We start from the raw sequence: 22702 nt of genomic DNA, 5'->3' as shown, positions 1-22702 counted from the left end.
TTTAGCACAACGCCCACTTCTTAATAGCATACTACTATACATATATAAATATACATAACATTGTACGTATTTAGTACCCTGATGAAGTTTTATCCAAAAACTTGGATAATGGAGATAATGGTCCTTTCAGAATTAAACATTAACGGCTTCATTGTGATACAGGAAAAACAATATCTCAACCATCTCGATATATGTGCAAGTTATATTTATTTCTGAAATGTCATTTATACAAAAATACAATCTCTTCTTTAACACAGACACATTTATGGACAAAACAAACTTATAAATAAACAGATTTACAACAATTCTTAAACATTCTGTAAATGCGCTGTAAATGTTACAAAGAAATTACAAAAACATCTCTCAAAATGTTAGTCCACTTCAGCCCTGGTCCAATATCAGTGTGACACATCCATTCTCTGTTTAAGGGAGAGATACTGCAAAGGAGCAGAGCAGATACATTTTCAGTCATATATTTTAAACATTAATGTTAAAAATGATAAACTTTTCTCACTTTCTTTCTGCTACTGATGGCTTGCTGGATCCACAGCAGCTCCATGGCCAAAGTGCTCCGCTGCTGCTTCAGAGAGTCAGGAGTGTGTGCAGTGTCTTTCGAAACCGAATGCAAACTTGGTCCTGCCAAAAACAAAAACATAAAGTCCAGCTGTTTTTTTTGTTTTGTATTCTTTATTTTTTTGCCAAAGTCTCTTCTCATAGCACCTGTCTGAAATAAGCTGCTGTGGCAAACATCTGAATTCACAGCACTGCAAAGTGTAGTAGAATAATCCGCCAGGTTTTGTCTGACTGCGTTCTCTCCTCTGTCGTCCACAGGTGTGGAAGTGTCTCTGCTGGCTGTTTCAGGAGCTTCGTCTCTCTCCGGTACCTGGATTTCAGACTGTGAGAGAGTTTTCTCACCGTCCTCATTTTCTATCTTCTGTTCCCTCTCAGAGTCATCCTGACGGTCATGGCACTGAAACCTGGAGCGTTCATACTGCAGCAGTAGGCTTTTCTATAGATTACATTATGTATATTAAAATCTATTATTATGCAATGTGAATATTGATACTAACAGACATACGTGAATCAATTAATTAATCAACAGATGAGATGCATGCGATAGCTAAATTACACAAACAAGAAGACATTATCTGAAAATCTTAAATAAAAGTGATAATGAAACTTTAAGGCATAGCTTCTGTGACATATGTAGTTTTTACACAGCAGTACACAGTATGAGAAATGAGTAATGACAGAGAAGCTCACAGTGTCAGTAAAGTGAGGTTTGGGAATGATGTTTCCTCTCCACTGCAAGTGATCCAATCCTCCATCAATCTCTCGCACGATGTCCTCAAACTGAGTCTGAACCAAACTCAGACCTTGCCTCATCACATAACCGCGACACTGAGCCTGGAGAACACAATACACAATGTTAGCTTTACTTTCCTGATACTGGGACTAAACTGAGATCAACTAAACCTCTGCACATGTTTATTAAAAAGCACAAGCTATAGAACGTCTGTTGTCAAAAAGTTCATTTAAAGACATGTACTATTCAAAAGCAAGATTTATTTGTTATCTTATAAGGGTTTTAAAATGTATTGAAAAGAACAGACAAGGTCCAAAAAAAAAAAAAAAAAGATCTGCTGCAAAAATTAAGATAAACAAATGAATATGAATAACGACTGTATAGTGTAAACAAAAATGAACTTGCCTAGTTACTCATCAGACAGACGTTTAAACAAATTATTTATAAAATACATGCACATCAACTTTAGAAACTAAATCAAAATAATAATAATAATACCTGAAATTGAGTTAATATCTGAATCCATGTTTGTTCGTTCATAGCGCCGCTGTTTGAACGGTTGATTGTGCATTTCTTCCCCAACAGACACAGTGAGGATCAGACAGGATTTCAGCTCGTGACCGCCACCCGCTGTTTGGAAGAGGTTTTGGTAATGGGGTCATTCCTAGAATGCAGTACTTTCATGTCCCCTTGACCCCAACATGTACAGTACCGGTCAAAAGTTTGGATACATTACTGTTTTTAATGTTTTTGAAAGAATTATTTTATGCTCATCAACCCATTTATTTGATCAAAAATACTGAAGGAAACAGTAATATTGTGAAATATTATTACAATTTAATATAACGGTTTCTATTTTAATATACTTTAAATATACTTTATTTCTGTGATGCAATCACTGGAGCCATCACTCCAGTCTTCAGTGTCCCTTGATCCTTCAGAAATCATTCTAATATGCTGATTTGATACTCAGTTATTATCAATTTTTGGAAACAGTTGGGCTGCATAATATTTTTTTGGAACGTGATACTTTTTTAAGGATTCATTTATGAATAAAAAGTTTAAAAAAGAACAGCATTTATTCAAAATAGAAATCGTTTCTATAACGATATAAATCTTTACTATCACTTTTTATAATTTTAATGCATCCTTGCTGAATAAAAGTATTAATTTCTTTAAAAAAAAAAGAAAGAAAAAAATTACTGACCCCAAACTTTTGAACGGTAAAAATATTTCTGTTTTAAATAAATCCTGAAAAGAGTATCACAGGTTATAAAAAAACATTAAGCAGCACAACAGTTTCCAACAATGATGATAATAAATCAGCATATTATAATGATTTCTGAAGGATCATGTGACACTGAAGACTGGAGCAATGATGCTGAAAATTCAGCTTTGCCATCACAGGGATAAATTATATATATATAAACCACTATTTTAAATTGTAATAATATTTCAAAATATTAATGTTTTTTCTGTATTTTTGATCAAATAAATGCAGACTTGATGAGCATAAGAGACGTAGTAATGTTAAAACTAGTGATGTTTCCAAAATTTGACTGGTACTGTGTACGTTTTAATATATTGTATCAAATATTGAACCACCAATTTAAATGTTTTTTTTTCTTTAGCACAATTTATTGATAATATAGGTGAATAAAAAAAAATAAAAAAACCTTCTTTGGTTTGAGCAAATGTTGTCATTTTGTCACATTTAATGCTTCTATATTTCTAACATATTACAACAAAAATATATATTTTCCCCCCCTTTCTCTATAATCAAAATGCTCCACACAATACTACATTTCTTGTGTTTGATTTTAATAAATCAAACTGCTTACACTACCTATTACTTGATTACCCATAATAGCAATAGTAAGTCACAAAAAGTCAAAGTGAGTTAATTGTTGCATTAAGTTTTATTACTTAAAGCACACAAATAGAAAATAGTTTCTATGCACTGATAAACAAAAGACATGGACAAAAAGCAAAGGACACGGATATTTTCTTTTTCAAATAACTAAATAATAAATAATTCGCAGAAAGAATACAAATGTCATTTTTAAATGATTCTTTCAAATGCTTTCGACTACAGCCTGTACGTGTAGATGCAGGATGAGATCCTGCCATGAATCAATCCTATATCAATTTAAACAGACTTCCCCTCAATTGCAACAGTACTGATTCTCTATTGAAATAGTTGGAGGTAGGCATAGCGGAGGTCAGCAGTGAAATGGTACTGCATTATGAAAAATATATATAAAATTCAAACGGGTGTTTCTTTTACTTTTCTCTAAACTTGTCCATTTGTTGTGCTGATGTTTTATAAGTGAAACTGGTGTAAAATGAGAAGACTGGCTTTTCATAAGGGGTTGTTGTTAGTAAGCTTGTATACGTATTATGGACTATGTAACATTTTTTGCAGCAGTTTTGATCCACTGCAGATCTTTATTAGATGTTACTGCACTGCTTTTGTGCTTTGGGCTAGAGACTATACAAATCTACAAGTTTCAAATACAATCTTGTGCTCCATGAAGAAATGGGGGAATTCTCGAGTCAACTCCTCTCTAATTCTAGAATTACCCAAATCTCAACTTTTTTAGAACCTGAAATTTGAAATGCCTGATTCCATTATGTTTTCAATTTAGTTTACACAAAGATAACACACACACACACACACAAATCCTGTACATTTCCATCAGTTCCATTTAGAATAACAAACAACTTCTATCATTATTGTTCCTATATCAACATAGATATTTAAAACTCTAGTTTACAAACATGGAATATAACATTATATGAAATAACCGTACTTCAATTTTAATGTACAAGCATCTACAAAAAGACTCCATTCCATCATTACGAGAGTCCCATGAAGACCTTCCGGTAAAACAATCAATGTAATCTAGAGGCTGAGAAGAGGCACTAAGATCAATGATCTCAAGCAGTCCTGAGTGAGTTTATACAGTAGCTACTCCACAGCCATTTACAACATCATTCCAGAGAACACCGACCGATAACAAAAAGAAAATCCATTGTGTATGTGCTGATTGACAAATAATGTAAGTGTTAATCTTCTCCTTCACTGCTTTCATGGTTGATCTAATAATTCTAGATCTCGGGTTTCTGAAGTCTGTTCTTGTTTAACTGAGTCAGCCTTTAGCATTGATGAATGAACCTGTGGAATCAACTCATTCAAACCCTAGAGGAAGTACAGTTACTATTTATCCCAATTTAAACACTTTAAAAAAAATGGCTTTCAGGCTCAAAATCATTGGAATTGTTAAATGCAAAGACTGAAATATTTAGACAAACAAGAAGTGCCATTTTTGCTGTTGAATTTCATTCACATGGAGAACGTGCTTTGATGCTGCTGCCGTCACTTAGCATTGCATTAGTCACGGATCACGATGATGGCGCTCATTATCTTGCAGTTGAGTTGTAGCCATGGCAACTTGGGCTTTGGTCTGCACAGTGATTTGATGGTCGGCTGGGTTTGGTTTCTTGCTTCAGGTGTTGGAGGTCTTGGGTAAGTCTTGATTTTCCGCCAGGTGGAGTTTCTGTCTGGTTAAACAGCATTAAGGAAATATGCACTGCTAATGTACATCTAATGTACAAGGTCTGGAGGTCCTATTACATATAAACATGCTGACTCCAGTATTCTTTCAGCACATACAGTGGGGAAAACAAGTATTTGATACACTGCCGATTTTGCAGGTTTTCCCACTTACAAAGAATGTAGAAGTTGGTAATTTTTTATCATAGGTACTCTTCAACTGTGAGTGACGGAATCTAAAACAAAAATCCAGAAAATCACATTGTATGATTTTTAAGTAATTAAATTTGCATTTTATTGCATGACATAAGTATTTGATACATCAGAAAAGCAGAACTTAATTTTTGGTACAGAAACCTTTGTTTGCAATTACAAACGTTTCCTGTAGTTTTTGACCAGGTTTGCACACACTGCAGCAGGGATTTTGGCCCACTCCTCCATACAGACCTTCTCCAGATCCTTCAGGTTTCGGGGCTGTCGCTGGTCAATACGGACTTTCAGCTCCCTCCAAAGATTTTCTATTGGGTTCAGGTCTGGAGACTGGCTATGCCACTCCAGGACCTTGAGATGCTTCTTATGGAGCCACTCCTTAGTTGCCCTGGCTGTGTGTTTCAGGTCGTTGTCATGCTGGAAGACCCAGCCACAACCCATCTTCAATGCTCTTACTGAGGGAAGGAGGTTGTTGGCCAAGATCTCGCGATACATGGCCCCATCCATCCTCCCCTCAATACGGTGCGGTCGTCCTGTCCCCTTTGCAGAAAAGCATCCCCAAAGAATAATGTTTCCACCTCCATGCTTCACGGTTGGGATGGTGTTCTTGGGGATGTACTCATCCTTCTTCTTCCTCCAAACACGGCGAGTGGAGTTTAGACCAAAAAGCTCTATTTTTGTCTCATTAGACCACATGACCTTCTCCCATTCCTCCTCTGGATCATCCAGATGGTCATTGGCAAACTTCAGACAGGCCTGGACATGTGCTGGCTTGAGCAGGGGGACCTTGCGTGCGCTGCAGGATTTTAATCCATGACGGCGTAGTGTTACTAATGGTTTTCTTTGAGACTGTGGTCCCAGCTCTCTTCAGGTCATTGACCAGGTCCTGCAGTGTAGTTCTGTGCTGATCCCTCACCTTCCTCATGATCATTGATGCCCCACGAGGTGAGATCTTGCATGGTGCCCCAGACCGAGGGAGATTGACCGTCATCTTGAACTTCTTCCATTTTCTAAGAATTGCGCCAACAGTTGTTGCCCTCTCACCAAGCTGCTTGCCTATTGTCCTGTAGCCCATCCCAACCTTGTGCAGGTCTACAATTTTATCCCCGATGTCCTTACACAGCTCTCTGGTCTTGGCCATTGTGGAGAGGAGAGGAGAGTCTGTTTGATTGAGTGTGTGGACAGGTGTCTTTTATACAGGTAACGAGTTCTCACAGGTGCAGTTAATACAGGTAATGAGTGGAGAACAGGAGGACTTCTTAAAGAGAACTAACAGGTCTGTGAGAGCCGGAATTCTTACTGGTTGGTAGGTGATCAAATACTTATGTCATGCAATAAAATGCAAATTAATTTTTTATAAATCATACAATGTGATTTTCTGGATTTTTGTTTTAGATTCCGTCTCTCACAGTTGAAGTGTACCTATGATAAAAATGACAGACCTCTACATGCTTTGTAAGTAGGAAAACCTGCAAAATCTGCAGTGTATCAAATACTTGTTCTCCCCACTGTATAATGCATGTACGTATTTGGCTTCCATTAGGACACAACTGATCTAAGATGTTTTGAGAAACACAATCCCTGCACTCACTGAAACTAAAACTAAGTGCTTAGCTGAGAACACTGAGAGCTTTCAGTCTAACACAAACCCTCTCTGGATAAACACCATTTTTTTCACAATATATTTAACTTGAGAGAGAGTTGATTAAGATTAAAAGTCAATAAACATTGTATTTTATAATTCTTGCAATGTACAACACATACAAACCATAGAGTGGAAGGATACATGGAGCTGCTCAATTCTTCCAGCTATATGGGACAAAACAAAGATGCATTTAAAAAATCAATATAATTTGCTGCTTGTGTTTCTTGTGTTCATGGTTCGGTCTCGTTAATGTTTGTATGGTTTTCCCCTGCGTTTCTCCTGGTTCCTGAGTGTTTGCGATTAAAGTCTGTTTCCTGGAATTATTCCTCGTCGTGCAAGTTTCTAATATACTACGTTACGTAACAATTATTTAAATTGTAAAATATATCATGGTAGTATTTGTTATGCTGCTGATTAAAAAAATAATACATTAAAAAAGACTAGTACAGTAATGAGAATCAATAATGGGAATTTTAGACCATTTTTTAAGTAAAATATTGCATTATGGAGAGTGGAGGGGATGTGCTTAATGAAATTATTGTCACAATGCAAAAGTCTCAATAGTCCTAAAACAAGCTTAATGAAAAAAAGTAGGATAAAAAGTAACCTGAACTCGTTATTATAAGATTCAAATACACTCTGTTATACTGAGTGAATCATCAATAATGAAACAGTTCACACACTCTCTCTCACACACTCTGGGCTCTCTAGCACATACCACTGAGCTGACAGCTAGAAGGGAAATACTATCAATAGTAACTGTCCAGCCCTTCACAGGCTGATGAAAGAATTCAGTCAGAGGGCGACACTTGGACTTGGATAATAATACAAGATTCAGCCACAGGCCTGTATTGAGATACAGGGTATTATTGTGTTCAGTTCTTGAGTATTTGCGTGTGAGAGACGTTCAGAGGGCTTGAATAGTGGAGAGAGAACAAATAGACTGGTGTTCCATATCCAGTCAATCCAGATTCCACTAATGTGTGTGTCTATGAGGTACAAATATACATTTGCATGTGAAAGCAGAATAAATGTCCATGGTTTAAGCTTCAGTATGAATTGTGATTAAAATTGTGATTAGAATTTAAAATAAAAGTTCCAAGTTTGTTGTGCTTATTTGTAGGGCTGCACAATTTGGCCAAATATGTTGTGATTATACATCAATAATCATCATCATCATTATTATTATATTATTATTACTACTAAGCCCTTAAAGCTTCTCTTTTATTGACAGCTGTTTTTTTGGAAGATGGGTGGTGCATGTGGCGTTCCTAAATGCAGGTTATACATGACCCAAACTCACGGTGGATGCAGGGATGAGTTCGCATGGAGCAGAATTTACTGAAAAGACACTGAAACCACTGAATCTTGAGCTCAGCGTTGCGCTTTACTCTGAAACACGCAGCACATGTTTTCATTTAATTCGTTTCCACTTGATAATCGCACAAAGCCCTATCACTATTTCTGTGTTATTTCAATTAATCGTGCAGCCCTACAAGAGTTGCATGATAAAATGAGGTGAATTAATGTCTCACGTTAGAAAGCAGGTGTTCAAGATTGCGGTCCGAAGCGTTTTTTCTCTGGTCTTCAGACAGCTCCTCCACATGACTGTCCAGACTGAAATGGAGCCGGGCCAGACGTTCCTGCATCTCCCTCACATGCTCTAGTTGCTCAAAGGAGCAAACCTTACCTGCAAACACACCGTGTTATACACATACAAACTGAGATACCTTACAAGAATCATAAAGCAAATCTATATCAACTCACTTATTAATTAGATGGTGTAAATGTGCCACCCTTACACACCGTTGCATTCCTCAAAAATGTCCCAACAATTGAGACTGCCAACCGATTCTAATTACAGCCCAAACTATTAAAGCTTCTGAATAAAACCCTAGCGCACATGTGTCATACCGAAAGCCTGCAGTTTTCCAGAGTGAAAGTCGTTGAGCAGGTTGAGCAGTCCTCCCTCCATCTCTCTCACATCGGAGACGTCGGTGAGGAATGAGTGCTGGAGCGGTGAGGAGGACTGGGACACGCGACTAGGTCCGGCGGGCTGAGGAGCTCTGGGCTTCTCTCGGTGAGGCCTGTATCGGTACAAATAGAACCAGAATCACTGCTAGACTCTATTTTGTGGCACAATTTTTAAATGTCGAATAAAAACACAAAGATCAAACTTAGGAGAACAAGCACACAAACCTTGTGTTTTTAGGGGGTACCTCAGGAACGGCAAGAGCTTCTTTTGATGGACCCATTGCCCCCACCGATCTCTTGCACTTTCCCCTGGGTTTGGGGGAGGGAGGATGGGGCAGACCCAATGAGAATGTGGCGCTCTTACTCGCCGGGAGAACGGTGAGCTTTCGAGGGTTGATTGGTGGAGGAGGGGGATGGGGAAGGGACACTTTGGGACTCCTTTTCTTCCTCTTGTCCTCCATGAGGGCACTGGCACTTTCTAAGAGACATAGACAAGAGCTTTCAGCAACTGAGATGTAGGAAATACAACATGATCTGATCCTGCACTCTTAAAGGGATAGGAACCCTAAAATTAAATTAAGTCAAAAATTAATCACCCTTGTGTTGTTCTAATGCCATATTTCTTTTATGAACCACAAAAGGAGAATTTAAAAAAAATTCCCACTCATGCTTGTTCATATAATGGCAGTGAATAGCGACCAGCATCAAGCTTTTTAAAAAAGATGCAAAGGTATCACAGAAAGATGCAACACGTGTCATAGGTATTTCAAGTGTTCTGGGAGTATACGATATGAACAACATTATTATTATTTAACAAAAATCCTAACCTTTGGCCGTTAGTCTTCAATGCATGGCTACGCGACATGCTCGTTCTGACTCTGTTAGCACAGCAGTTCACTCTGTCTCGCCCAACAAAAACGGGACAAGAAATACAATCCATCATGTACCTTTTTCTCTGAGGTGAATATATCCATTGTGTTCAAAATAACAAGAAGTTATCGCATTCACATCTGACGACAGAGTTCCGACCCCAGAACACATGGAATATACAACAAGTGTTGCATCATGTGATCATTCTGTGATACTTTTGCGTAAAAAAAATGCCATTATATGGACGATTGCTAGTGAGGCTTTTTTATTTTTTTATTATCGTTTTGTGGTCCATAAAAGAAAGAAGGGCATACGGCATTCATCCATACATTCTTCGTTCAGACAAACACAATCGGAGTTATATTAAAAAATGTCCTGGCTCTTCCAAGCTTTATAATGGAAGTGAATGGCTGTTTCTGTTTTGAAGTCCATCAAAGTGCATCCATCAATGATAAAAGTCTTCCGCAAGAGTAACTCGTGACGCATGTATGACGTAGGATGTAGGAGTATCGTAAGTTTAGACGCCTCTCGCGGTTCAAACAAACAGTGCTGGGCAACAAACTCAAGCTCCTCCGACATTTCTCTTTAAAAATTTTTGTTTTATTTCTATCCTCTGCGCTGCTGCGTTCGTCATTACGTTTTGCGTCAGGTCAGGGGTCACTCTTCCACCGTAAATCGATGCGTACGGCCGTCTGCCGGAAGCTAGTGATTTTAGTAGATAAAGTTTTAAATATGGATATTTTTCTTACATGAACGCATCGCTTCACATCAGAAGGCCTTTATTAACCCCCCCGGAGCCGTTTGGAGGACTTTTATCATGGATGGATGCACTTTGATGGACTTCAAAACAGAAACAGCCATTCAATGCCAATATGAAGCTTGGAAGAGCCAGAACATTTTTTAATATAACTCCGATTGTATTCGTCTGAAAGAAGAACTTCATATAGCATACAGCTAGGATGGCTTGAGGGTGAGTAACTTATGGGCTAATTTTCTTTTTTGGGTGAACTATCCCTTTAAGGGAACAAACATTATGGGAACATTACTTTTGAATGTTCTTTAAACATTCTGAAACAAGTAGTAACATTTAAAATGTTAAACGAACATCCAACTAAAACATTTTTAAAAAATGCATGATGAATAGATAGCTAATGATTTTGTGCTAACGCTTTAAGAACATAATTAAAGACTAAACAACTTTGAACAAGCATTCTATTAATGTTACTGGAAAAACATTTGTTTATAACTTTGAGAGAACCGTACCAGAACATTCCCTGTTAGCTGGGGAAGAACTATTTCTGGACCTCACTCCAAATGACCTTTCAGGGAACCATTTATTTTCTTAGTGTGAAAACATTTTAATAATCTGAAGAACCCTTAAATAACCTTTGCAATGGAAATGTTCCATAGATGTTAAAGGTTCTGCATGGACCATAGATGCCAATAAAGAACCTTTATTTTTAAGAGTGTGGAGTAAAGTGGAATAGCACATGATGTCAAAAAGGTAAAGGTAGAGTGTGTTATTTCTTTTTTAGAGTCACTGAATGGAATTGCAAAAAAATGTTTATATGAAAGAGTGTTACCTGAACATTGCCGTAATCCTAAAGCATTAGCTATCTACTTTTTTAATGGGAAAGGTACATGTTCAGGCTCTTTCTGCTTTGTTTTGGTTGGGAAGGCAAACAAGAGCATTACGTAATAATAAGGGCCCCCGCCATAGAGATAAATTAAATAATGTGGGGGGCCCAAATATGAAGGTTTGTCACATGCTTTTTGAGAGTCCTGTTGGTATCACTGAACTCAAGTCAATTTCAGCTTTGAAGCGAACAGATTTCAATCATTACAGCAGGTCGAAGTGAGAGCCTGCGTTAAACATTTAGCAATTATTAATGTCTGACCTTGAGCTGCAAACAGATGGAATGGAAAATTCAATGTTTTGTGCGACTGCATGAAGTCAAATAACAATATCAGAGGTAACATGCTTGATAAATGTCATTGGTAAATGTATATATGAAAATCGTACTTCTAATCATCCTAACTTTGTGGGGTTGTTTCAACCTCCACCAAAACTATAGATTGGTTCTTATGGATAAAGTAAGCCTATCTGCCATTTTCTGGTTTGTTTATTCTCCTGTTCTGTTTCTCACCCTGTGTAAAGAAATACCTTGTTATCAAGCTTTTTCTTAGAAATTGCAATTACTCGGATCAGGTTTCTTGCACTCTAGCATCAATTTAACCATCTGTATATAAAAGTAACATGGCAGCTGTAAGAATATCACTGACCTTTTTGAAAATATAAGCAATATTTTGAAGAAAAGCATTGAACTGTTAGGCCTATTATTTTAATCCTAATCCCATTAGGTTGTAAAAAAGCAATAAATAAATTTTTGCCCAATTTGTATGTTCCTTAATTCCATATAAATGGTGGATTCTAAAGAATCTATATTTTATAAATAAAAAAATTATATAAAATAGCCTAAATGAATGATGAATATATGAATTGTATACTTATATCATAGATTCTATATTATAATAGCCATTCAGATGAAGGATTATTCATTGCCAGTAAATACTGAACAATCTGGGTCAAAATCTCAATTTTAATGAATGCACTTTATATTAGGCTACATTACGTCTTTTTTACGCCATACTTCATTTTTTTCTTTGCAATTATAGAATTGTAGCTTATGACTTGATATGTTTACCAGTGAGAGATCTACTGCATTTCTCATTTGGGGAAGAGGTTTTACACAGAATGGAAAGGATTTGCACAGGATGCCCCATGAGGCGATGCGCACATCGTCATATAGCTAAACACAACGATTTACTCACCGGCTGGCGGATAAGGATGGGGCTCTTTGAGCTTTCCAACGCAAATTTAAGACGCCCGTGTTGGTTTTTCCATTCCAATGACGTATGATTTATACGCGGTCCGTTTTAAAAGCCGACATCAAGTGCGAGCTATGTCCAGCGGGAGCTCTCCTTGGTCTCCACTTCCCGGCGGCGATTCTGCAACTCGTACTATGGTGAAGCTTGGTTATTAATATTCATGAGATGCGCTGTCGCTATTGGAAGAAGCGTCCTAACTACATAATTAATATTCAAGAGCCGAGCCTCAACAATGGGTACGCTTATGAGCAACGTCAAAACAACAAAATTTATTATTCATGAGCTAAACCTTCGCCATACTAGGAAAGTGGTCACAATAGGATGCAAGCTAAGCTCTCGTTTAAAGACACAGAGCATCACACTAACTATTAAAACCTCAACCACACAGCTGGCTATTTATACAACGTGTTTTAATATGCCATTAAACTACAAAAATAAATGGCTGTATAATGAATTTCTGCATTATCAACCGTTGAACGAAATCTGTAGCCATTGAGACATGTGTGTCGCGATCTAAAGGCGAAAGTTGTTTGAATTTAGTATTTTTTTCATGTCATTACATTGTTTTAGATTATAATAAAAAGAAATAAATAAATATATATTTTATTAATGTGTTATGCTATGTCCACTGTACTGGACACCGGGACAGAAAATAAAATGACATGGATTTTTTTTTTGCATTCACCAATCAATTTGTAGGTTTCAAGATTTTTTTTTTAACCAAACCTGTGTATAAAGATGATTCTCAAATATGTTATGAAAGATGTAACGGAATGGATTGATATACCATTTTACTTTATGTAATATGTGGGTAAAATGGCCATAAATGTGTAGTCCCATTCAATACAATGTATCGATACACTGTATCTAATTTGCTAAATAATGTGTTCTTTAGGGCAACATACAATGAAAAAAGAAGTGTAATAAATAATGGGAGAATAATTGGCAACATTTTCACAATAATACCTATTTCATAGGAAGAATATGATATATATTTTTGACAGTTTGAAAATCTGTCAAGACTCAAATGATAATTTAAAATATGATCCACAAGACTGCTAAATTTGATCACTAAATTAATATCAGCCATTAAAGACCAAGGAGAAGTTGTTGTCATGGTGAAACCTAACATTTGGTATCTCCGAAAAGCCCTGAATGTGCTCTTTACCGGACACCCAGGTTGTGACATGTGACATGTATGGTGTAATGTCCACTTCAGTGGACAAAAGTTTATTCCTGGGTCCCAGAACCTGATAAATATTATGATGATAAATCTAGGGCTTATTGATTTCAAAATAAATAAAAATATTTGAATTCTAGTAACACATTTGTGTCTGATTATGTCAGATGATTATGACAGCCATGTAAGAAGTGGTGCATTAATGAAAAACTTCAGAGAAACAGACTTAATATAAAAATATGTTTCCTTTTTATTTCATGGCAAGTCAGAACATAAACAGACAAAAAAAAAAATGCACTTGTAGAAAAAATAAACAGCTCTCATGCATGTTTTCTGCTCATCTGTGATGACTGACAATAATTTACGCTTGTCTAACTGACTTTCTGATTAGAGGCACTGGCTGAATACGAATATGCTTTTCCCAGAACTATTCTGTCTCTGAGCAGTTTGAAAAAGGCGTAATAATTACTGAATAATATTAGAGCTAATGATATCGTCTGATGCCATTTCTCTGAACACATCAGTGAATATAGCTGGTAGAATATCATTGCGCCTTCCAGGATTATGAGAATGTTCAATATTCGAAGTGGTTTGTTGAAGAAAAACTGTTAGGAGAGAGGGAAAAAAGAAGGGGAACAGTGGTTATTGCAATATTATTCCCATGAAAAAACATAATACATTCTTTGTAATAATATTTCTAATAACATTGACATTCATTCTGTCGAGACGGCAAAAACGGCTACAGTTTATACTTACATAGAAACGATAATGCGAAACATCTGAGGGAACTGCTACGTTGTAATGGCCCATGGCCTTATAAACATTTTTACTGTGTTTTACTAAAACTCCCTGTGGCCACATATACTCTTCTGTCCATCTGTAGGGGGGAAAAGCAAAAGAAAGAGATTACCGTCTACAAACAAAAGCAAACACATTGCACCAAAGGTTTATAACACGATTTATCAATATTATATGCAAAAATATATAATTAAATGAGAAAATGTTAATTTAGGAAAACAGAAAAGGGTAAAAAAAACTTCAAGTGCCAGTAGTAAAAATAAAAGTAACAAACAAAAGTAAAAAATATAGAAACCTACATATGCTCTAGGTGTACATTTTGAAAGCCAATACATGTTCATGTTTAAAAACATTGTTTTTCAAATTAATTGAATGAGCTACAAGTCTTTGGCAAACTGATGGCAACACCTGAAATCAAATGAACACGTTGAAACAAGCAACACAATGCAGCCATTCTTTTAAGGGTGTGAACAAGAACTGAGCACTTCACTAAAAAAGCATTTGGAATCAATCGGTCAGCACTTGCTATACTATTATATTTACCAAAATCCAGCAAAGACGCACAAAAAGCTCTAACAATCTAAACTTTTGACATTTCTATGACCCCAGCAGTGACCCCAGGTCAGACGTACATGTGTTGGAGGACGTTTGAGCAGAGGGAGGGGTCCACCTTCTGCCAGCAGCCCAGGTGCGCAGCCGCTTTGTGGAGCAGGTCGCAGTAACGGGGAGGCAGTAGGTGCCGCATCAGAATGACAGAAGTACTGACGGACACCAGGATGAACAGCTCACAGGACCAGCGTTTATCGACATACTGAGTGCTCTATACAAACAGAGAAGAAGAAAAAAATGAGTCAAATGTGTAGGAATGTAAAACAATTCACTCAAACTCTTCAGGCTTAAAGGGAGAGTTCACCCGAAAATTAAACTCACCCTCAAACTCACCAAAAATACTCACTCTCAAGTTGTTCCAAACAAGTATGAATTTCTATTTTCTGCTGAACACAAAAGATAATATTTTGAAGAATGTCAGTAACCAAACAGTTGATGGACCCCTTTAACTGCCATTGACTTTTTTTTTCTCCAAACTATGAAAGTAAATGGGGTCCATCAACTGTTTGGTTACCAACATTCTTCAAAATATTATCTTTTGTGTTCAGCATAAGAAAAAAATAATTTAGGTTTGAAACAACTTGAGGGTGAGTAAATGATGACACAATTTTTGGGTGAACTATCACTTTAAGACAAAATGTGTTGTGCTAGGTATTACAGAGTAACCTACAAACCTGTAATATTCCTTTGAGTATGTATTTAATATAATATATTTTTAATAAATACTTTTATTTAGCAATGACATTAAACGGATCAAAAATTGATAGTAAAACATTAATAACCGTTCAAAAATTATCTACTTAAAATGAATGCTGTTCTTATGAACTTTCTATTCATCAAAGAATCCTGAAAAAAAAAAAAAAACATTAACACAAAGTTTTCAACATTGATGATAATAATAAATGTTTCTTGAGCACCAAATCAGAATATTAGAATGATTTCTGAAAGATCATGTGACACTGAAGACTTAAGTAATGATGCTGAAAATTCAGTTTTGCATCACAGGAATAAATGACATTTTAAAATATATTAAAGTCTAAAACAGTTAATAATAGTAATAATAATATTTCACAATTAATTCAATAAATGCAGCCTTGTTGAGCATTTGAGACTTACTTAATAAACAGTAAACCATCTTACTGCCCCGAACTTTTGGATGGTAGAGTTTTTGTAAGCAACAAACATTATAGGCAAATATAATAGCCATTTACTTGATTATTCATTATTTTTAAGCATCTTGCATAGAAAAAAAGATTTTTCAAAGAACATGTTGACAGATGTTCACACAAAATACATCCAGAGTTATGTCAACAGAACCCATGATGCTAAACCAAAGTTTTGCATTGAGGACAGATTGAAAAGCCATAAAAATAATAGCTGGAAAAATAATTAGCATGTGTTGGTTTAAATAGGAAGAATGATTTTTTCCCCTTAGGCCAGTGGTTCCTAAACTGGGATACCCATACCCTGGGGGTACGTGAGGTGACAGAGGGGGTGAGCAAACAAAATGCTGAGTTGTACCGTTTATTTAATTCTACCCCAACTTAAAATAACAATAAAACCGAGCATGTATTTCTAACTGGCAAAATGCCGTAAAAGGTCATATACATGACATCCAATCAAATTAAATCCTCTTTTGCGGTCGAAACTGACTGCATCCACACAAGCAGCGAGCATTGCATGCAGAGTGTGCTGTCATAGCAAATCAAGCTACATTACTGCAGCTCTCGACAATGTGCCTTTGTAAAAATGGGGATTAACCACGTACTAGTATGGAGAACAAATATAGACAGACTGTGCAAACAGATCGATTTAAGACTCAAACTCTCTGCTATTTAGAAAAAAAATTCAATGACCCATTCATAAATAAAGCCACTTGCTTCTTTTCTGAATATATGAATGACTTGATGGCTCACTCATTAAGACTGACTTACTGACTTAAGAGTGACTTACCGCCACATACTGGCAGTTTTAGTTTAATAGAAGTATCACTTTGATTTTACCATCATTGCACATTTCTCTACTGAGCATTTTATATTTAAAACATTATTTATTTGATAAAGGTATTTATAAAGGCAAAATTGCACTAGAAAATCAATTTAAGGGGGGAAATATTGTCCCTTAAAGACCTCCTATGGTGAAAATCAAGTTTTTAATCTTGTTTATATGTCTATGTTGTGTTTTTAATATGCTTTAAGAAAAACCATGAACAAATTCATAAGTCAACACCATTGCTGAGTCTTTTCTCCTTAAAACTGCAGTTTACCAAAGACAGTCTCAAAAACGCGGTTCGAAACCGTATACATAAAACACATTACCATTCTGATACATCGACTTGTATAATTCGCTCTTCCACTTCTTCTGAACCAGTTTCTGGTTTAAACATATGTGGCTGAATTAAACCAGTATTTCCACTAGCCATTGTGTAGTGTTCACTACAGTAAAGTTGACAAGTCAAGCGGATCTCTGAGCGGGTGTGAGTGAGTGAAGGCGGAGACTAACATGAATATTCACTGAACCATTGTAAACTAAATGAAGCAAGGGCGTAGAGTTACATTCAAGCTATTTTAAGGCATGAAGAAAGGAATTCTTTTTAAATATGTCATTTTTGTGAGCAGAGATTAGTTTTAAGGGTTTCTATTATTGACCACAGGGCAGGGGGACTTTAATGGAAAAGGTGTGGAAGAGAGGGAGTATGAAGAAGGATGTTAAATGCCTCAAGGGGTACACCACTCTACAAAGTTTGGAAACCACAGCCAATCTGATCTGAATGTACTGACTTATTACATATGAATCACCTGTATTCCTCATAAACAAAACCTGTTCTCTCAGTTCACACATTCACACATTGTATGTGTTTATGCATATGCACGTGAGTGTACAGAAGACCTGTCAATGCACTCACCTTGACGAACCAAACAGGTACGAACGCTACGTAGTAGGCACTTAGCATGGAGCTAACCAACACCTCCTTCATCCTCCAGTTGAAGTCCATCTTCAGGTACTCCACTTCTTTGCGGATGAGGTCAGGAGAGAGACAGCAGGCGTGGGTGGGCATGGGCTGAACACTGTACAGCTGACTGGTGTGCTGTTTCCATGTTTCCTTCAGGACGGAGAGATAGTCCCGTCCCCCACGTCCCAAAGCAGCCCCGCCCACCTCTTTAGAACTCATGCCGCTTAACGGGGACATGGATCCAGCCCTGCGGAAATCACAGCTGAGTCGGAAGAAAGGGATGTACATTCCAAACCTGACGGGGAAAGAAAGAGAAGAGTGTTGAAATATTAAAATATCATAATGGATAGATATGATTGTAAATTCTGACTGTCCACTTTAAAATCAATCAGTCATTCTATCAATCCATCTTTCTATCCATCCATCCATCCACTGTGTGACCAACTTGAACCTGATGTGAAATGCATGTGGGGAAATATTTCTTAAATATTTCTGATTCTTATAGAAACTAGATTTTGCCTGCAAAACTTTGCAGAACAGTAAATGTGACAGCACCTTAATAAAACATTAGAATCAATAGCAGTGGAAGTGCAGACTTTTACTCACGGATAGCAGAGGAAGAGCAGGCTAAGTACGGAATACGTCTTGAAGAGATGAATGAGTGAACGACACAGACCCCATCCTGCAAGAGTCAGGACGGCAAAACGAGCCGTCACCAGGAAGACAGAGTGTGGGAAGGACAACTTCCCACTTTGTGATGCCTTTGGAGCAAAGAAAGAAGGCAAAAAGTATGATACACTACTCGTTCATTTTTTTAAACTATTAAAATGACATACAGATCTAAAATAATGCACATTACCTCTTTTACAATGGCAGCAATTAACCTGCGTGCCAGAACTATGATGGTGAACACCAACATATTATAGTCAATTAGGTGGAAGTTCTGAGAAAAAAAAAAGAAATTCACTTTGTGAAAGAATAAGATTGAATGCTTTTGTGGAATTTTTGAGCCTTGAGACGTGACTCACCAGAGAGGTGTGTGAAGGTGGGTGTGATGGAGGGTACCACCACACGGTTTTGTAGATGTTGACGTAATGCACAAACAGTGCTATAAGATGGCACACAAACAGGTGGAGCTCAAACAGGACGTTCCGGTCCATGGAGAGTTCCGGAATCTTACAGTGCTTCAGTGGCACCACCGTCTGAGTGGCCAACGGAGGGCTGGACATTCCCGTTCCGGACCCATTCCTGATGACCACACAGATTTGAAATAGGTGGGTTACATAGGAGGAGGACCTTACCAAAGCAATAGAACATTAGTTTATTATGTGTAGCTTTACCCTCACCTGGTCCGTGACCTCACACCCGTCACAGGTGAGCTGGTGGAATGGTTGCCGTTGCCAACGGAGCCTGTCTCACTGCTCAGCGGAGAACGACAATATGTCGTTCTATTCGCTCCTCTTCTTCCTCCTGCCATTCCAGATCCACCCTTCCCCTGTCTCAATTGGTAACACTTCAGATACCTGCAGGAAAACAAACCACAACAATAAGCTCCAAACACATAGTAAGACTAAATGTGACACTAAATCATATCATATAATCACTCACTCTATGCTAAGATTTTTATTTTTAAAACAAATGTTTTTTTTTTTTTTACAAAGCCCAGACTTTTGTTGAGACCTAGTGTACGCTTCCATCTTAAAAATCAGAATGAAACATCCAGGATTTTGATTACAAGTGTAATGTGTTAAATGTAATGTCAATCTCGTCATTATTTCACCATACAAGAATTAATTAAGTTCACCATGGTTGTTTTATGTCAATTCCTCTTTATAAGTAATTAAATGCTTATTACAAATTCATGTAAATTCAAATTTTCTTACTATTTCTGCAGTATTCAGAATGTATTTAATGCTGTGTGTGCACATTAGGTACATTTTCTTTGAGGATGAAATATGTGGATAACCAACTTCATTTGACAAATTCTTGTACATGATTCAACATATCTAATGAGATCATATGACAGTAGTATTGCTAGAAATCCTGCTCAAACAGAACCAGAGAACACTTGCACTGGCAACTGAATTAATTCATATACCATGGTATATTTACATATATACTCCATGAGTCAAAACACTTAATAAAATACCATGGTAAAGTCACGTTTGGTTTATTGTCATGTCATTCAAGCTATATAGTGGCACAAAATGTAGTTTTACCAGGTCAGCAGGACAACTTACTTACAGCCTGAGGGAAAAAGCTGTTGCAGTCTTTTGGTGTAGACCAACATGCTGCAATATCGCATTTGTGATAAAACTAGCCTATCTCTGGACTCGTTTTTACTTGTTAGTAGACGCTGGCCAGTCTTTAAAATGTTTTTACTGTAAGTTACCAACACTACTGGTCTTGTACCAAATGCATTGCCTAATTGTCTGTTCACAAACTCTTCCTCATATTATAACTGAAGGTTACTTTCACTTGTACAACTTTCATTCTAGATGCATAGTAAAACCTTTTATGGCAGCAATTGTCAAAGCAGTGAGAAGGTGCTTACTGTCACAAGATATGACGGCTCAGAAACATGTGCATCGACTTCTGAACTGAAGGCTTGATGTTAAACCTGAAGATTACTAAAATGCCTTTACAATTTCTGAATCAAAACAATTTGCATTGAGTCTGACTGTACATTATGTTTGGTCATTAAAGGGCTCATTGCACCAGCAGATTCATACCAATGCAAACACAGACAACCATACAGAGCTCCATCACCACTGGTCTCATGCACAGTACACTGACAAAGACCCACATGCATGCAGCTTTATTGGCTTACCAATGCACGTGCCACGATGGGGTCTCCCTATAGCAAGCCAAAATAATGCATTTGTGTTATGATTAGTATTTTACAGATTTTGTTTTCTGCTTAACAATCTTTCCTGATTGCTCTTGTGTTTTGCAGACCTGCCTTTATTGATAGCCAACTTTTGCGGAAGCGTTGCTGTTAAACACGTAACTTAGGTTGAAAGACATGTAGTTTTTTTTAAAAACCAAACTGCCATAAAATGCAACAAACATTTCTCAGCTCTGTTTGAGTCTTAACGCACAGAGAAATAAAGGCATGCTCGAATATAAGACTGCGGCCTAGCACTGTTGCATTTGCACAATCTAATTTTTAAGAAATCGGAAAAATGTCTCTTACCACTTTGAACCGCGGAGTTTAGTCCGGATAAGGCGACTGTAGGATTTCGGGTGAAACGCACTCAATACTTAGGTACAGAATTAATTACTTTGGATAGTAAAGAGTTTGTTTTATTTCTGACAGTAAACGAGGAGGGCTCATTCTGTTGATGTTGTACCACGCACGCACGCGCAGCGCGAGCAGGGGGAGGAGGCAAGCGTGCGTGCGCGCGCGTGCATGCGTGCTCAGTGTGTGAGATCAAAGCGCAAAAGACATATGTGTCTGAGGTGCATTTTATGAAGTGTATTTTGTCGCACCCCATACATAGTGTTGCTGCACCTCAAGCACATAGCCTATATTACATTACACAGAACCGGTTTGGAAAGGTTAATGAATCCAGTGTTTTTATGCATATTTATTGAACATATATTTTTTTTACTATATTGTACAGTATTAAACAGAACTGAGTCAGGCTATAATATCAACAGACTACTTTTTTTTTTGCGGAGTGTACTTCTCTTCCTAGTTATTGAAATAAAACTATGTATAATGCCAGATTTTAAACAGTTATCATTCAGATATTTGTTATATATTATTCATAAAGTCATTCATACAGTCATTCATTCATTTAGTCAGTGATGTATTTTATGCAAAACATTTATTTATATGCAAAACAGTCAAACAAATCTCCCATTATGTAATCTCCTCAGATAAGCTCCTGTGTTCTTTCCCTTGTATATGGCAAATTCCATAAACAAACACTAGCGTTACATTTTTTGGGGGGTCAGTGAGTAAAAAAAAAGAAAAAAAAAAAGTTTATTCAGCAAGGATGCATTAAATTGACCAAAAGTGTCAGTAAAGATTTTTAGCCTACATCGTCTTACAATATTTACAAACAAATGTACTAAAAATAAATGCTGTTCTACTGACATTTTTATTCATAAAAGAATCCTAAATGTAAATCCTAAAATGTATCATGGCTTCCACAAAAATTTTAAGCAGCACAACCATTTTCAACATTGATAAAAATAAATGTTTATTGAGCAGAAAATCATCTTATTAGAATGATTTCTAAAGGAACGTTCATGTGACACTGAAGACTGGAGTAATTGTGCTGAAAATTCAGCATTTTCAGCAAAAATCACTGTCTGTAATAAATTAAAATTTCAAATAAATTAAAATAGAAATTGGTATTGTAACTGTATAATAATATTTCAGTTTATTATTATGTTACTGTATTTTTGATTAAATAAATGCAGCCTTGGTGATCACAGCAGACCTTAAAGCCATAAAGACTTTAAACATTTGGAAGTTTTCCTAAATAGTCAAGTTAAGTATGTGAATTATTTTTTTCTGTTAATTTGTCTTCGTATCGTGTTTTTGATTCCCTATGGCATATTTTTCTGTTTTTCTCCCTTTCGTTTGGTTTATTCATAATGGTATTTGTAATGATATCAGATTATGTTGTTACCTGAGAAAACCACTAGAGGTCAGTGTGTGCTATGTGATGTGTGTTGTAACATACAATGATAGATAC

The 22702-nt window shown here is 36.8% G+C and overlaps 3 protein-coding genes across 4 annotated transcripts; all 3 read right to left on the bottom strand.

The window, feature by feature from the left end:
- Positions 1 to 189: 189 nt before the first annotated feature.
- On the bottom strand, positions 190 to 1982 carry iqcc (IQ motif containing C). The gene is made up of 5 exons (XM_084391914.1): positions 1805 to 1982; positions 1264 to 1407; positions 721 to 1009; positions 515 to 636; positions 190 to 437 (listed from the first exon to the last, which is right to left on the bottom strand). The coding sequence occupies exons 1-5, from the start codon at positions 1844 to 1846 to the stop codon at positions 399 to 401; spliced, it is 636 nt and encodes a 211-aa protein (XP_084248040.1). The 5' UTR covers positions 1847 to 1982; the 3' UTR covers positions 190 to 398.
- Positions 1983 to 3207: 1225 nt separating this feature from the next.
- On the bottom strand, positions 3208 to 12586 carry ccdc28b (coiled-coil domain containing 28B). 2 transcript variants are annotated; one of them, XM_084391726.1, is made up of 6 exons: positions 12394 to 12586; positions 8917 to 9169; positions 8632 to 8804; positions 8253 to 8407; positions 6859 to 6881; positions 3208 to 4870 (listed from the first exon to the last, which is right to left on the bottom strand). In XM_084391726.1, the coding sequence occupies exons 2-6, from the start codon at positions 9150 to 9152 to the stop codon at positions 4816 to 4818; spliced, it is 642 nt and encodes a 213-aa protein (XP_084247852.1). In that variant the 5' UTR covers positions 9153 to 9169; positions 12394 to 12586; the 3' UTR covers positions 3208 to 4815. The 2 variants fall into 2 exon arrangements, with proteins under 2 accessions (XP_084247852.1, XP_084247851.1); XM_084391725.1 differs by having other exon boundaries at positions 3216 to 4866; positions 12394 to 12579.
- A 1270-nt stretch (positions 12587 to 13856) lies between these two features.
- On the bottom strand, positions 13857 to 21412 carry tmem39b (transmembrane protein 39B). Its single transcript, XM_084391548.1, has 9 exons — positions 21187 to 21412; positions 19337 to 19513; positions 19019 to 19238; positions 18850 to 18933; positions 18597 to 18751; positions 17943 to 18285; positions 15061 to 15248; positions 14387 to 14507; positions 13857 to 14235 (listed from the first exon to the last, which is right to left on the bottom strand). Exons 2-9 carry the CDS (start codon positions 19465 to 19467, stop codon positions 14002 to 14004), a joined length of 1476 nt encoding a protein of 491 aa, XP_084247674.1. The 5' UTR covers positions 19468 to 19513; positions 21187 to 21412; the 3' UTR covers positions 13857 to 14001.
- Positions 21413 to 22702: the final 1290 nt, after the last annotated feature.

The sequence above is a fragment of the Rutilus rutilus genome (assembly GCF_951802725.1).
Source record: "Rutilus rutilus genome assembly, chromosome: 20".
In the NCBI taxonomy this organism is placed as follows: Eukaryota; Metazoa; Chordata; class Actinopteri; order Cypriniformes; family Leuciscidae; genus Rutilus; species Rutilus rutilus.
The sequence above is the reverse complement of the archived record's forward strand: the minus strand, read 5'-3'. Positions and strand labels throughout refer to the sequence as shown.